Source organism: Lagopus muta, chromosome 2 (assembly GCF_023343835.1).
Source record: "Lagopus muta isolate bLagMut1 chromosome 2, bLagMut1 primary, whole genome shotgun sequence".
In the NCBI taxonomy this organism is placed as follows: domain Eukaryota; kingdom Metazoa; phylum Chordata; class Aves; order Galliformes; family Phasianidae; genus Lagopus; species Lagopus muta.
Genome location: NC_064434.1, coordinates 51,695,458 through 51,712,333, shown reverse-complemented (window position 1 = coordinate 51,712,333; position 16,876 = coordinate 51,695,458). Strand labels below are relative to the sequence as shown.

At 37.7% G+C, this 16,876-nt stretch overlaps 1 protein-coding gene across 7 annotated transcripts in view; it reads left to right on the top strand.

The window, feature by feature from the left end:
• Positions 1-16,876, top strand: part of PTPRK (protein tyrosine phosphatase receptor type K) — a 392,958-nt gene that overhangs the window by 353,654 nt on the left and 22,428 nt on the right. For 4 of the 7 annotated variants that reach the window (XM_048937155.1, XM_048937158.1, XM_048937156.1 and 1 more), the window contains exons 14-16: positions 2,188-2,326; positions 8,784-8,944; positions 16,145-16,329. In XM_048937155.1, coding sequence (XP_048793112.1) covers positions 2,188-2,326; positions 8,784-8,944; positions 16,145-16,329 — 485 coding nt within the window. Of the gene's footprint in view, positions 1-2,187; positions 2,327-8,783; positions 8,945-11,018; positions 11,055-15,024; positions 15,037-16,144; positions 16,330-16,876 lie in introns of all 7 variants that reach the window. The other 3 variants (XM_048937157.1, XM_048937153.1, XM_048937159.1) reach the window with 2 other exon arrangements.

The following is a 16,876-nucleotide window of genomic DNA, read 5'->3' as shown; positions in this document are numbered from 1 at the left end:
AAGCCAATGGCATCCTAATTTGTATCAGAAATAGTGCAATCAGCAAGAATGCGGAAGCGATTGTCCCCCTGTACTCAGCTGTAATGAGGATGCACCTTGAGTGCTGTGTTGAGTTTTGGGCCCATCACTGCAAGAAAGACACCGAGGCCCTGGAGTGTGTTTGGAGAAGGGCACCGAAGTTTATGAGGGGTCTGTAGCACGTCTTATGAGGAACAACTGAGGGAACTGGGATTGTTTAGTTTAGAGAAGAAAAGGCTTAGTGGAGACCTTATCACTCTCTACAACGAGCTGAAAGAAAATTGTGGTGAGGTGATAGAACAAGAGGGAATGGCTTCAAATTGCACCAAGAGGGGTGTAGATTGGATATGAGGATGAATTTCTTCTCAGAAAGAGTGGCTGGACATTGGAACACATTTTCTGGGGAACTGGTGGAGTCACCATCCCTGCAGGTATTTAAGGAAAAGGAAATATTCAGAGCTGTGGTCTAGTGGGCAGTATTGGTGGTAGGTGGATGTTTGGACTAGATGACCTTAGAGGTCTTTTCCAACCTTAATGATTTTGTGATGCATTTCATATGTCTCAGTGGACAGAGTTCAAGCTGTACGAGAGGAAGATTATTATGGTGATGAAATCTTAAGCTTTATTATTAAAGCACTGCTAGATTTCTCGCTGTCTGCCGGGCTTTTGCAGGGATGTCTGGAAGTCAGCATGTTCCTTCCTGAGTGTAAGATGTTAATGAGTGATTCAGATACTGCTGAGATGCAGGTACATAAGCAAGTAATAAAGAATGATTATTTAATACTACCTGATCCTTCCTTCTCCTCCTAAAATGTCTTCCTGCACCAATCCAAATTGAAGTGTTGTGAGTAATGTGGCTAAAATCAGAAAGTATTGGGTTGTACTCATCCCAGATCTCAACTCCAGTGATTTTCTGAGAGAAACTTGGGGCTGCTTCTTGAGGGAATTGTGGTCTTTCTCTGGCGGGGCTTTACCTAGTTTATCATTCTTTTTGGTTTTGTTCATTTCCTGAGAAGCATTTCAGTTCCAACATAAAGGGTATTTTGTGTGTAACGATGTACATATGATATTACCAGTGACTTGTAAATACCTCACATGCGACTGCTGTGAGAGGGGAGAGGTTAAGTGGCATCTGCTGCGCGTGCCATTTGGAGGAGAGGGAACTGATCAGAGGGAGAGAGAGCGAGCTCACATTCACTCTGCTGGGAGCAGGGAAAAGACAAAGCATTAACCCCACAGAGTTAGAAAGAAGGAACCAGGAAACTGAGGAGCTATTTGCTGTTTTACAAGTAAACACCTCATGGGATTTTACCCCCAGCTGAAACTTATTTTTACTTTTTGATATTTCCACCAGGCTGAAAAATCCCATGTTCCTGATCCTTTGTACACTAGGCTGTGATGTAGAAAGGTGTAGACCGAATAGCTGTGCACACTGAAATATTCTGCTTTCCTCTCTGCTGTAACCTGTGGCCTCAGCCTGCTCAACTGAATTGCAGAATGGCTTCATCTCTGTGTGTAGAACAGTGATTTTTTTTTTTCTTTATACACAGAAATAAAACTGCTACTGAATCTAGGCTTGGATTTGTGGATGGCTTTATGGGGAAAATCAAAACTTCAAGCCACACTTACAATAAAATGGATTTATGGTATAGAATGCAGAACTCAGACTAAGTGCTCCTAGGAGAATTATCCAGCAAAGGTGAACTGAAATAGTGTGTAAGAGAAAAGGACTATACAGTGTAGGGTGCTGGCAGCATGTTGATTTACTCTTTGGAAGTTACATGATCTTGCTATTTCATGTTAAATATTCCATATTTAGTATTTGTAGAACTAACAGTGAAGGAGAAAAGGGTGATTCAGTTGATAGATTGTCTCCGTAGAAATGTACTTCTGCTTTGTAAACCCAGATGTGTACAACACTTCTGTACATGCAAAATTAAATATACACAGCTGTATATAAACACATAGTCACATATAGACTTTGCAGATTTGTATGGCATATAGATTGAAGTACATAAATCTATATATATATATGTAGGTGTATAAACACAATACATGTGTCTGTATACTGGTTTCTATATGAGCACATATTTGGAGATTATCATGAATGTTAATTTTCATGTCTCTAGTACTTACGAATTTAAGCAACTTATTTTTTTATTAATTTAGCAGCAGCAACAGAAGAACCTGAGGTGATTCCAGATCCAGCAAAGCAGACAGATCGGGTGGTGAAAATAGCAGGAATAAGTGCTGGAATTCTGGTATTCATCCTGCTTCTCCTTGTTGTCGTATTAATCGTAAAAAAAAGGTAAGAAAATTATTTGTGACGAATTGCTTTTTCCTCTATATCAAACAATAACTAAAAGGAATTTTTTCACAGGTCTTTAGATAAATAAATAAATAAGTAGTCTAGGGTCCAGTAGCTCACGTCAGCTTTTGAATGAGTTCATTGTATTTCCTGTTGGATTATTTGTTGGTTATCTTTTTTTTCCCTGTGGTTCTTGTGATGGATTTAAAGAGTGTTTTATTTGATGTTTGGGATCCGATAACTACACATTTTCTCAAACCTACTCATTTCTGCGTAGTTTTAAGTTGCACTTGGAGGAATGTACAGAATATTAGAATGGGTGGAATTAAAATTAATGGGTCTTATTTATGAAGAAGAAAAATAAAAAGAGTAACTTAGTGCACTTTTTATGTTGTAATCAGCTAATGAATTTGATTTGCTGTATGCAGCTCTAATGACTTGTTTGTATCCTCATATTATCCAACTTGCAAAATAATGTAATTTTATACCTCTGTTTATGCTCTTGTAAACCTAGTTTTTTCTTAAAAGTCATACCACATCACTGTAAAATTATCTAGTGACTCCTTAGTGCATGAAATTGTTTAAAAGTGTATTAATCTGAATGAATTTTAATTTTTTAGTGCTTTCTTAGACAATAAGCAATAGCGCCATCTGCGGGAACTGTAACATGAGAGCTCGGCACAGCGCGCTGCTGCTGAGTGTGAGCTGCTGCTCCAGCGCTGCTCGGGCGCTTTTTAAGAGTGTTCGCTCCCCAGTAGTTGCAACTCTTTTAACCTGGCATAAAAGTTCATGATGTGGCTCTGTAAATCTGTAGTCGTAGCACCGTAGCTCCCAATAGAAACTCCTCCTCTGTTTGCCTTTTCCCCAGCCTGTCCCCTTCCCGGTGCGCAGATCACTCCTGCATAGAATGAGACCTTTGTCTTCCAGGTGTTTGTGCGCTGCCTTCCCTTTCCCTCGTTAGAATCCTTGATGAAGGGTTTATTTGTGAATGTTTCAAATGTTCCTCTGAAATACAGCTTTCTATTATTTTTAAAGAGTAAGAAAACATTACAATTGTGCCTAAGATCATTCTATATGTTATAATCACTGGTTTCCATTAGATTTTTTTAATTTATTGCCTCTTTACAATTATCCCTGGAGATATATAACTTGGAGAAGAAACGTCTGCATTAGAAACATTAGGTATGCTTACAGTGTTCTGTGTTAGTTAGCTACATATGTGATTTTTCCCAAAAGTGCTTTTACTTTTCTCTGTTGTTTACTCTGTGGTTGAGAATTAACACATATGCAAAGGATCCAACTCATCACTACCAAAAAAAAAGACACACAGTCAGGCAGTTTTCTTTATTTACACAACTTTTGAAGAACAAAACCAACAAGAAGTTGCTTTTCAACTTTCAGGGATAAATCTCTTATTTTCTATCATCATTGTGAGAGATGTGCTGGGGAATATCAGCTCCTGGCTGCGTGCTGCAGTGCTCCCCTTGTGTTTAATAGGTGCCTGTGTGTGTGCGTGTGTGAGACTGTCTGTTACTCTGTACTGTCAGTCATTTCCACATGGGTTTGGCTAGTTTTGCAGGTAACAAAAGAAATAGCTCCTGTACTATTCTGTATTAAAAATAGGTGAGAAATAAGCCTGTTTGATAAATCTTTAGTGTCCGGTAATTTTTCTTCGTGAGAGTTTAATTGGTTGTCTGTCATATATTTTGTAGGAGTGTCAGTCCCCCTCTTTAGGAAAAGTGGACCACTGTTTTAATTTCAGCTTTAGTCAAGGTCTCAGGTTGCATACCTGAGTGAGTTCAGTCCATCTATTGAGCCAGGGCCAACCATATAACAAAGCCAGGAGCAGCGGTACCAACACTGACACATTCACACATACATAAGCACACATCAGTCAGAGTGTGGGACTGAAAACTGATCGGTTTTATTCATCTGCTGTAGTGTACATATTTGCTGATCCATTATGTAGTATCCCTTTTGGTACCTGAATTGACCTCAACTTATTTCACAGAAACATCAATAAAACAATGGTTTCCGCATTTTCATTGCTTTATTAAGCCTCATGCCCTGCCATAGCTATCCAAATCGGATTAAATGCAGCATTACATTTTATAGAAAAATAGAGTACTAAGCAGTTTTGTTCATGGGCTTCGCCTGATCATTTTGTACAAATTGGTTTGAAGTTTCACTGAATTAAGCTCTTAAGAGCTCGTACAGAGTTTTACTGGAGTCATCAAACCAACTAAGAAAAGGGATACTGCATCTTTAACAAGCAATGCCATTTTTGTTTTTTGTTTTTTTTTTCCAAATCACTGTTGGACTATCTCCAAACGTTCTTCATTTCCTTCCATTTGTTTCCCTTCCATATTCTTAATGCTTAGCATGAATACATCAGCATTTTCAATTGTAAGATTTTAAAATAAGACATATGTTTGCATTCAGGAAATGTGTGGTATATATGTCAGTACACACATATCTGTACGTTCTCTATTATGTGTGTACTCATATAGCTACATATAATATGTATGCAAACATATATATCTACACCTGTGTACCAATAAAGATGTCAAACTGAATGACATGAAACTTGTTTTCTGCTTAAATGTATTTATTAATGCCATCCTTATTTTTGTAACTGAAAAGTAAAACACATACTTACTGCACAAGATTTGTACACAGCTGTTCATTTGTCATGACATTTAGGTGGTAATCATTATATTATGCTGAACTGCATGTTGAAAGTACACAATCCATTTAATTTTCAAATTTTTTGGCAATAAATGAAACCTCAGCATGTAATTTTCTCAACTGATCTTTCTAAAAAAACAATCATTTTTATATGCTAGTGTATTTTTTTTTTAATTGCATGGCAAAGTAAGGCTAATTTGTGCATGAGCAAGTTGAAATGCTAACCAAAGAAACATGAATTTTTCAATTTTTTTTTAAACGCACATTTCTCTGCTTTATTGAATGTGACAGAGTCACGCTTTTCATTCACCATTGCTTCTCTTTTTCCACTGTCTGTGATTTGCTTGCCAGGAGGAGCTACTATTCTTACTCCTACTATCTGTAAGTAGAATACGGGTGACTTACTATTTTACATGTTTTAATGATGCAGTATCCCTTTTTAAAAAAAAGAAAAAGTCTTTATTTTCCTAAAGTTTTATTGATAATGATTTCACCTTATTCTCAGGCTTGAAAATGTGCTTTCTTTTTTTCTGTTACTCCCTGTTTTGTTTTTTTTTTAAAGGGATATTGTATTTCTAACTGTATATTGACACTTTTGCTTTTTGCTAGTTTTTCCCATGAGTGTCATTTTAGTTTATTGTAATCATAATTTAATTTGCATTATGATTCACAGTGACACTAAGAAAAAAAATCTCCTTTCCCATTTCCTAGAGTCCTGTGCTTGTAAATCACAAGTTGTTCTTTCGTAACACGTCAGGTCAGAAGTGGTCCTATGCACCACTTCTCCTTCATAAATGCATGGATGCCAGCCCTTTATAAACAAGTCAGAGAGAGAGCCACACCTCTGTCCCAATGCTAAGAACACTGGAGATTTTTATTAATCTTTTTTACAGAAATATGTTTTTGTGATGAAGCCTGTGCCTGTTGGCTTATCGGGAGCATTACAGACAGATTTTAAAGTGTGGATCTTACTGTATGACAAAGGTTTGAATAAGATTTTGCTTCATTGAAGCAAAATTGACATTTTTCTATGTGGTGTTGACCAAGTGAGATTTTCTGAGGGCTGCAACGGTTTTGATCGTGACCAAGAAAATACATTCTTGTTTTTGAAGTTATGCAGAAAGCCCTTGATTTCAGAGAGGGATCAAAGAATGCACTCCAGTCCTCTGATGACTGCTGTGTCTGATAGTGATGCTCCTCCACATTTTTAAGCAGATTAGTTGACTTCTTTTAAACAAACTTGATATTTAAAAGCTAAGCTTGCTTTAGCTAACTGCCATTCTCTGGTACATTGTGATGAATTCTAATTTCCATGTTAAATAACAATTGCTTCAGCTAGAGATAATTAACTGTGCACTTCCACACTAGGATTGAGCACTTTTGCCTTCAAGCTCCCATTCACCAACACCTGCACAGGTTCAGGCCATGGGATCTCCAGCGTGTAATGAGAATCACTTGCAGTTCTGCCAGCTTCCAGTGCTACATAGTGATTTGCTTAACTATCATCAAGCATAGATTGCATATGGAAGAGAGGGAAAAAAAAGGAAAAAAAAAATCAAGCCTATGGGGAATTAGGAGCTGTTAAACAATAAAACTGTCCTACATTGAGCAGCAATACTAGAACACAATAGGCCTTTTTAGAAGTCAAAGCAGAGCATAAGAATTATAAACCTTGCTTCGGTAATAAGCTAATAACTTGAAAGCTTAATAGCTGTTGATTGTTTAGCATAGCTAGCAAGTTTTGTTACAAAGTGATTCTTCAAAGGAGAGCTTAATGCAGTCGACAGACAAGACGTAATAGTCTTTTTGTTCCATTCCTGAGGTGGCTTTAGAAAAGTGAGATCTTCAGTGTATGGAGAATATCTGAAAGGCTTTGAAACTTTAAAAATAAATAAATAAATAAAAAGTCTGATCTAGAAATGCCAGTTTTGCAAAAGCTTTGATAGCATTGGGAATCAGTTATAGAGCTCAAATAGTTTCACACCTGGAAGTTCTGATGCACTTAAAACATTTGTTGAACCAGAGCATTGTTTAAACCAGCTTTTTTTAAGTAAACACGAATGTCTGGAGAAAAGATAAAATAAGGCGTCTGGCTGTCACTGTTTCAGTTTTCTGGGTTGTTTGGTTTGGTTTGTTTGTTCTTTTTATTTCACTTGTTTTGTTTTCTTTTTACTTTTCACTGAACAACTAAAATAAACAGAACTCTCATGTACACCACAAGGTGAAAAATGATATATTTAGAGCCCACCTTTGGGATTCTGATTGTAATTAACCAACTAGACAAATAGTGAGGGGGGAGGGGGGGAGGAAAGAAAAAAGGAAAAAGATCTAAGATAAGTCTGATTAATGAAAGAACTTCGTTACTCTGAGGTGTGCTTTGTCTGTGTGTAGTCTACTTTGTGTAGCCCCTTACTGCAAACTAAGACTATTAGCTTGGAAAGCAGTCTTCTAACACTGAGGAAGAAAGTATGTGAGACATGAAGTTCTCTTTTCCCTAGAGAATGGTATAGGACATTTCTGGTGGCTTTTCCCAGGACTTAAGATGTACATGAATTGATAATTTCCACTGGTGTCCTCTTATTTAGAGAAATATAGGATAAGCACTGGATAAACACTTACCAGGATAACTCATATTATTCTTTGTAGAAAAAAACTCATGAAGTTATGCTGTGCTTTAAATATATATTCTTTTGAGAGTGTGATATTTTCACTGATGATTGTGTTTCTCCTATGTAACATCAGAATCATGCAAAGAAGCAGGTTGGCTCTCTGTTATATTGCTATCACAGCTTTGGTTGAAAACAGGAAGAAAATATTAAGATTACAGAACAGTTCAATGTATGTTACAGATTCCTAAAGATCCAAAGTACACTTCATGCTGTTTCACAGACTTTGTGCTACTCTATTATGAGTAGTCTTAAAGTGATAATTAAAATGTAGCATCTACTTCCATCTGTCTCTGAGGACTTCTGAGTGGATATTCCTTTCAGGTCTTCATCCAAAGGAGAAAATGTCCCTTTAAGGATACTACCTGTTAATTTTGAAGGATTCGTTTTGCAGGTTAGGTTGCTAACAGCTTTGCTGTGATACAGGGTAAGGCTGTTAATATCAAAATGTGAGATATTCCCAAACTTCATGTAGAATTATGAGAGGGGGGGTCTTTTTGTTTTTTAAAGAACAAAATTTTGGTGTCAAGAGCAAAGACGGTGGTATCATGTTATGTCTTATATACTGAATGAGAGGAACAACTTCTAGTATAAAAGGTAATATGAATTGACCTTGAATAATTGTGTTTCTCTTTATTTCTTAGTGTGTTTTTTTGACTAACGGAGTCATTTAGAAAGATAAATGATTTCTTCTTAACATGGAAAGCAAGAGGAATTAATTATCCATTTATAAAATCAAAACACAGATTTAAATGGAGATGGTTGATAAAACTGCATGCACAGATGCTTCTTATTTATCATTTCAGTTAAAATGTAATTATATTCTCTAATTTGTTTATATTAGTGTAATTACTCTGCAGGAAAAAATATGATTAGGGTACAGAAGTTAGAACTTTAATTACAGCATTTGTGTGTATCTAAAACATGCCATCATAACTCTTTTATAGCAAGGTACATAGTTTTATCAATTTCATGCTGGCAAAGGTTTATATATGAAAACCAGTCAAACTCCTCTGTCACTTGGATTATAGATAATTATTGTTGTAGACATCAGTATTCATCAAATATTAAGGTGGTATGGGTGTTTTTTTTTGGCTGGGCAGCAAACTTGCAAAGAAGCGTAAGGATGCCATGGGGACCACCCGCCAGGAGATGACACACATGGTGAATGCAATGGATAGAAGTTACGCTGACCAGAGCACCTTGCATGCAGAGGATCCCCTTTCAATCACATTTATGGACTCTCATAACTTCAGCCCCAGATGTAAGTAATTTGATCTTCTTCTGTAGATATTCTACTTTTTTTTTTAGGAAAATTATTCTAAGCTCTAGGCTTTCTAGGAGGACCAGTAAACGCAAAGGGATGTTGAATAGGAACATTCACATGTTATCCTTAGGTGATGTATGGCCAATTCTTTAAATATTTACATTTAGTTTCGGATACTGGTTCTGGGGAAAAATTACATTCCTGAAATGTCTCAATTAAATTCTGAAATAGTTTTCCTTTGTGAGGATATTTTATACTATGATGTTAAATATTACTGCATAACACCATGTCTGTAATGAATAATAATACGAGGTCCAAAAAATATTCTTTCTTTTGGCAGTAAGGACATTATAACAGAAGGAAACATTGACAAATTTCATGGCTGTTTGTGAATTTTAGGAAAAAGCATGTTAATATACCAGCAGATTTGCTCTATATTTGTATTTCTTTGTTGTAGACTTGCCAGATGCTTTTATTTTGACAAAATTTGGCAGTTTCAGCTTCTGATTGTTAAGAGTCTGAGTTGTAGTTACCACTGAAAGTCCAGCCTTGCCTGCTTCCCAGTTAGCTCACACTAACTTTCTCTCTAAACTAGTTCCACCTTGTAGCTGGCAGGAGTCTGACTCCATAGCACCATGGATTTGGCTTTAAACAGACCTGAAGTCTGAGCTGCTTCTGAATTTTCTGTCAGTTGGGCATAGCACACCTTCTCCCACCTCCCATACTGCTTTTCATGCTTCAGCAAAATGCATCCATTAAGGCTGTTATTTTTTTTCCTAATTGTTTTAAGGGAAATGGAGTTTGGAGGAGGATTATTGCTTAGTTTATTGAGGCTTACCAAACTGCAAACATGCAGAGTGCTAACATTTAAGGTATCTCATAGCCAATTATACTAGTATCAGCCTGTGAGGTTTTTTGCTGTTTTGGCTAGAACTGTTTGAAAATTCTCCAAAGTTTGATGTCTTAATGGCATTGAAATTCGTGGAGGCAGCTTTGCAAAGACAGTTCAATTTGTGCTGTTATTGTAGATCATGGACAAAGTATCCACCAGGAACCTACGTGGTTCATATTGAGCAGGGCTGCCAGGCACTTGGGCGTCTTTCTGGATATACTGACTTGAAGCCATGAGTCCACAAGGCCTGGCCACGATAGCTGTCCTACTTGACTGGCAAAGGAGCTTGAGAATAACACTTTTCTAGCATCCTGCCTGGGTGTGTGATTTTGGGGATTTTGGAAGATTAAGTTCTCCTGATCATTATATGTTCTGAGGTTAAAAATACAAACAAATAAAAAAGCAACCTTTCAGGTTTCCGGGCTTTCAGTTATAGGGCACTATTAGGCAATTTGCTTCAGAATTGGATCTCCATTTTGTCACAGAGCTATAGATGTTTTAATTTTGTGTTCCAGAACAAAATTAATTCTGGATTCTGCCATTCCCATCCAAAACAGTGTATTTGTCTCTGCACTGTTCTAGTTGTAAGAATGAATGATAAAATTCTGTGAATTTTGTACAAGCAGTTAAATATGTGTATCTGTTTTAAACTCATTAAAAGCAGTATCTTTATTATTTTGTACTAAAAAAAAGCTAGTAGCTTGTAAATATGCACATAATTCTTTTAAATTACTTATAAGGCTTTTGAAGGAATACCATTTTATTTTGAGACGAGCTATTCAAGTATTGCATGAGAGAATGAATTTAAAAGGAAAAGACCTGGGTCTATGAATATGAACCTTTATTGTGAAGAAAAAGAACAATAGTGAAAGAGGAGCCCTTTCAAAAACTAAATTGCACACAATACCATCTTTATTTCATATCAGTAAGAATCTCTTTGTCATTACATTTCTGAAACCAAAATCACCACCTTTCACTTCTCTTTTATTCAGGATGCATTCAGTATCTCTGTATTCATTCTGTTTTCCTATTGTAAAAAATTAATAGGATTTAGTTACCACTTGGACATTTTATTCTTAAGTTTATTGTTTTTATTCTTAAAAATACAATTTTATATTGTTCTTAAAAATACGCGATTTGAAGGTAATGTATTTCTTCATGAGCTTTGTTTTCCTGCAGTGCCCAATGATCCACTTGTGCCGACAGCTGTGTTAGGTGAGGACTCTAGTCCTTCATTATCCATTCCTGCATGAGTTTCATCTCCTTGCATGGTTGAACGTTGAAACAGCTTGTTTTATGTAAAAGAGAGCTATGCTGTTATCACAAAATTACTCCTAGTCAGTGCTATCTGAAGAATAAATAAATAGGTAAATTGAAAGTTCTGAAACATTTTTCCCCAAAGCATCCAAATTGAGTTGAGATGAACTAATGTGTCAAAGTAAAATTCTCTTAAAAGACGCATGTAAAAAAATCAGATCCGTATCAGTGTTACTTGGCACCCAAAGCTCAGTTTTCTAACTGAGTAACAAGAAGGAAAAGAAAAATAGAAAAGGGAAAAGTTTCTGTAGTATCCAAGAAGAAAGCTTTGTTCATTCTATACAAATATCCCCATATTAATTAAATGTCTCAGTTGACCTTAATTAGTAAGCTTCTCAACTTCATAATTGCCTTAAAAAGAACAGCAGATGTTGGAAGTGGCCAACCTGTTTATTTCTATGCCATATCTAATGCTGAAAGCTCTTCTTTTAGAAGTTAGATTTAAATCTGAAATGCAAAGACAGTTTAATCCCTCTTCTATCTTGAGATGGATCTGTATACTTTCTAGATTGATCTAGACTGTTTCTGGCTATGGATTATCTTACTTTTTCTAAAAATTTTCAACCAAAGCTCAGTTTTCTCACCAAATACTACTTATGTCCTAACTGGACATTAGGAAATACTACTTCTCTGAAAGAGTGGTCAGGCGCTGGAATGGGCTGCCCTGGGAGGTGCTGGAGTCACCGACCCTGTAGGTGCTCAAGGAATGTTTAGACATTGTGTTGAGGGATACGGTTTAGTGAGAGCTATTGGTGATAGTTGGACAGTTGGACTGGGTAATCCTGTGGGTCTTTTCCAACCTTGGAGATTCTCTCATTCTATTATTATTAACTGACTGTTACAACTGAGTATCATTACTATTCACTCCAAGTTTTCCTAACTACACTTGTCTAGACTGAATCTTCATTGCTGGAGATTGAATAATTTCCTTTTGAGAGACTCATAGAAAATATGGAGAACTGACACACTCTTGTCTTTGTAAAACAGTCTTTTACACAATAAATTGTTCCTATGTTCTCTTTTGTCTCTCTTCCAGTTAAACTAAACCCGGTTCTTTCATTCATTATTTCATAGTTAATATTTTCTAAAGTTTTTCTCTCTTCTCTGAACATTTTCCAACCAATAGATCAAATTTTTGAATTGTGGTGCCCAAAATCAGGTACAGTTTTTAGGAGCTGTCTCAATGTGGAGTTCCCACCACATCCTCATCTCCAAATTGGAGGGAAGTGGATTTGATGGGTGGACGACCCAATGGATAAGCAATTGGTTGAAAGGCTGCAGACAGAGGGTGGTGGTCAATGGCTCTATGTCCAGGTGGAGGCCGGTAACAAGTGGTGTCCCCCAAGGGTCTGTCTTGGGACCGGTGCTCTTTAACATCTTTATTAATGACATCGATGAGGGAATTGAGTGCACCCTCAGCAAGTTTGCTGACGACACCAAGCTGAGTGGTGCGGTTGATACGGTGGAAGGAAGGGATGCCATTCAGAGGGACCTCGACAGGCTAGAGGGCTGGGCTCGGGTGAACCTGATGAGGTTCAACACGGCAAAGTGCAAGGTTTTGCATTTGGGCCGGAAGAACCCCAGGCACCTGTACAGGCTGGGAGGAGTGGTCCTTGAGAGCAGCTCGGCAGAGAAGGACCTGGGGGTCCTGATGGACGAGAGACTGAATATGAGCCAGCAGTGCGCTCTGGCAGCTCGAAAGGCAAATGGGATCCTGGGCTCCATCAGGAGAGGGGTGGCCAGCAGGGACAGGGAGGTGATTGTCCCTCTCTACTCGGCTCTTGTGAGGCCCCATCTGGAGTACTGTGTCCAGGTGTGGAGCCCTCAGTACAAGAAAGACATAGAGATTTTGGAAAGGGTCCAGAGGAGGGCGACTAAGATGATCAAGGGGCTGGAGCACCTCCCCTATGAGGACAGGCTGAGGGAGTTGGGCTTGTTCAGCCTGGAGAAGAGAAGGCTGCGGGGTGACCTCATTGCAGCCTATCAATACCTGAAGGGAACCTACACCCAGGAGGGGAGTAAACTCTTCAAAAGGGCTGACGACAGCAGGACTAGGGGAAATGGTTTTAAGTTGAAGGAGGGAAGATTTAGGTTAGATGTTAGGGGGAAGTTCTTTACTAGGAGAGTGGTTAGGCCCTGGAACGGGCTGCCCAGGGAGGTTGTGGATGCCCTGTCCTTGGACGTGTTCAAGGCCAGGTTGGACGGGGTCCTGGGCAACCTGATCTGAATATGTATGTTGGTGGCCCTGCTAGGCAGGGGGGTTGGAACTACATGATCCTTGGGGTCCCTTCCAACCCGGGTGATTCTGTGATTCTGTGTGATTCTGTGACTGGAATAGGTACCTACATGGCCTACTCACAGTGGTCCTGCTACCTGAACCACATTTTGTCCTTTTTTCTGTGCCCACGTTGCTAACTTGTACTCAATTATCTGCTAAAATCTCAACTATCATTACCCAATCCACTAGTTCATTTTGTAGTGATATATTTTACTTCCCTTTCCTAGCTGTTACATTCTTTGTTTAATTCACTGTGTTAATTTATGCATATGTCCCAAATAATCAAGATAACTTTGACATCAAATCCAATATAATCAAGGTATTTTTTATCCCACTATGCAAGTTGTACGTAAAAATATTGATAGAGCCTTTGCAGATCTTCATTTAAATTGTCTTCTGAGACTGACAGCAAATCTTTATCTGCTACTTTGTGAGAGCTCTCTCATCTTTGTCAAGAGGGTGTCTACTCACAATGTAGAAGATTTACAAGCCATATTCTGCTTCTTTTTGAAAATTTTGCAAATGACATTCTCATAACTATAATAACAATCTAGCATGGTAGTGCCTAGGAAGATTTATAATCCTCAGGGCCATAATAAGCTTTCCACTTTAGACCTAAGGAAATGTAACCAAGTGATTTAAGATGTTTGTGAGGAAAGGTGAAATATCACAATTTCCTGAAAGAGCAAGGGGTTAGATTTAGTGATTCTAAATACTTACCAAAGTAAGATCAGTGGACTTAAAATTCATTTAATAATGAGTCTTTTCTTGAAATTCTTGTATGACTTTTTGTATCCTTCAGCTTTATGTCAAGCTCACACTATTTACATAGGTATTGTTCAGTGATGCTAGGCAAACTATCCCTAATAGCTTATTTGGGCTGTGAGCACATTGCAATAGTCAGTCCACTGTCACTGCCTTGGAGCAGACACAGACATGGGCAGCTCTGACCAGCAAGGACGAGGCATGAACAAAAGAACATTTTAACAGTTCCTGTTTAAATTTCTATCTCTTGGTAATGGTGTTTGGGGCATGATAATCTCCTAGCACAAGCACAACAGTGCTAGATGGAAGAGGTAATATTTTCCATTACAGATACTGACAATGAAGAGAGGTAGGCAACCTTCTGGGCACACCATGTGGTAGGGGTTGGATAGCTGAGATCATCTGGCCTGCTCCTTCTCCATATAACCTTTCCTTGGCTCAACCCAACAGTATCACAATTGCATCTGCTTTGTTTAGGGATGTACAAAATTGTATGGGCTCTGAATTAGAGGCAGTTTTATTTTGTGTGAGGCAGTTATTAGTAGCTGTACTAGATTTATTTTTCTTCGCCTATAGCTTATTAACACCACACTCCATTCTGTGTACATTAGCTCAAACTTAGTATGACAATTTCGCTTTTTTTTCAAGTCCCTATCATTATATTGATAACATAATGTAGCCCTTATATTTTTAAAACTGCTTTCATTTGTGAAGGTTTAACAACTTTTAATGTCATTTTATTCTAGTCATTTTCTAATATAGTCCTGAAATAAATTTCTTATGTTCTGTTCACTTGGTTTTTTTTGCTGCTTCAATGGGTTAAAGTGCCTATTACTGGTAAGTATATAGCATGGAATGGGGAAAACTGAAAATCCTGAATTGTTTTGAATTGTATATAATTTAATATGATTGACTGCTGCATGTCACTCACATTATTAAGCAATGTAGTGAGGCATTAATGCACTGAAATTAGCAACTTGTGTGACAGTTCAAGGAATTGGGTTTTTTACTAGGAGATCTCATTCCAGAAGGCATTAACAGGTTTTGCATTTTGGCAGAATTGAAGTAAATCCAACCCTTGGAGTGCCTGCTTTTTTTTCCTGATGTTTTACTTACTAATCTGGATTCTTTGCAAGTAAACCTGTAGACTGATTGCAAAGAAATAAATGAATGTGGGATCAGGTCAGGTATTCCCTGCTCATTTCTGACATTCCAAAACGATTTCAGTTGGAATTTTCGTTCCTCTGTACTGCTAATTTACAATATTTCGCAGAAGAAATTGGCTAAATGTGATCATTTCACCATCATTTTGGCTTTGATAAAAGTTTTAGTGTGATATAGGGCATTGAAGGAGATTTCTATATTTGTGCAGAGTAAAAATGGCAGCTAAAATCAACATACTCCGCAGTTTTATTTTTTCTACTATAGATTTGAGTTAAAGTAAGCACTCTGAACTGCTGATTCTTCTCCTCAGACAGAGCTGGTCCTCTGAAGCTATGGCAGAATTCCTTCAGTGTTTTAGTTGGTTCTCAGTTTGCCGTTTGTTGGTTTTAGAAAAATGATGTGCTGATAACTCTACATTGCTATTAAAATTTATTGTTTAAGATGTAGAATTACGGATAATACATATTAGCCATTGAAAAGTTACTTTGCATGATAGAGGCTGGAATTCACAAGTACATTAATGTCATAAAGTTTTGTAGCTTCAAATAAAATGCCCTTCAGACTTCTGTATTGCAGGATGAAGGATTGCAAACGTTTGTATGTGTTGGAAGTTAAATTCTTTTAAGTACTTCCCAAGATCTATGTATTGGAGAGTAAGTAGTTTACATTCACATAAATTAGACATATTCTTGAAGGAAGAGGCTGAAAAATAGATATTGATAAGTCTGGCAGCAGATATTGCTCCATGGGTTCCTAATGTGTTGATTTCTTTTGATCACAGATGAAAATCACAGCGCAACAGCAGAGTCCAGTCGCCTCCTGGATGTCCCCCGTTACCTATGTGAAGGCACAGAGTCCCCCTACCAGACGGGGCAGCTGCACCCTGCCATCAGAGTGGCTGATCTACTGCAGCACATTAACCTGATGAAGACTTCTGACAGCTATGGATTTAAAGAGGAGTATGAGGTGAGATCCTTAGTGGTTTAACTTGCAAGGCATTTTCCTAGCAAAAAAATATTTTCAAAAGCTGCAGCCCTTAGTTTGCACTCCATTACAAAAGGGTGCAGCTAAATGTCATTGGACTAAGTGAAAATAAAATAAAAATAAGCAGGCATAAGATTCCTTGGTATGTAACCCAAAAGTGAAATAGTAATTGGAGAGCAGTGGTTTGAGCTGTTACAAGTGCCTGGAAAAAACACTATGTGTTTTCTTGTGGGTATGAGGAAACGTGCCCTGCTGAATGTTTTTGATATATTGTAAGAATTTGCCACTCCTTCTTGCTTCTTAATTGAAATTCTGTAATTAGTTATGTGAGTTTTCCTAGCCGTCTTCAATTCAGATCTCCTAGATTAGGTTAAAGTGATGATTTAACGTGGCTGGTTTTGCCAGAAGCACAGACTGGAAGCATTCTTTTGATTTATTTGACGTTTCAGTAGGGCAGTACTGTGGCTAAACTCCATCTGAGAAGCAGTAAAAAAGTTCTAAGGGTTGTGACTTCATGAGGTCCTTATTA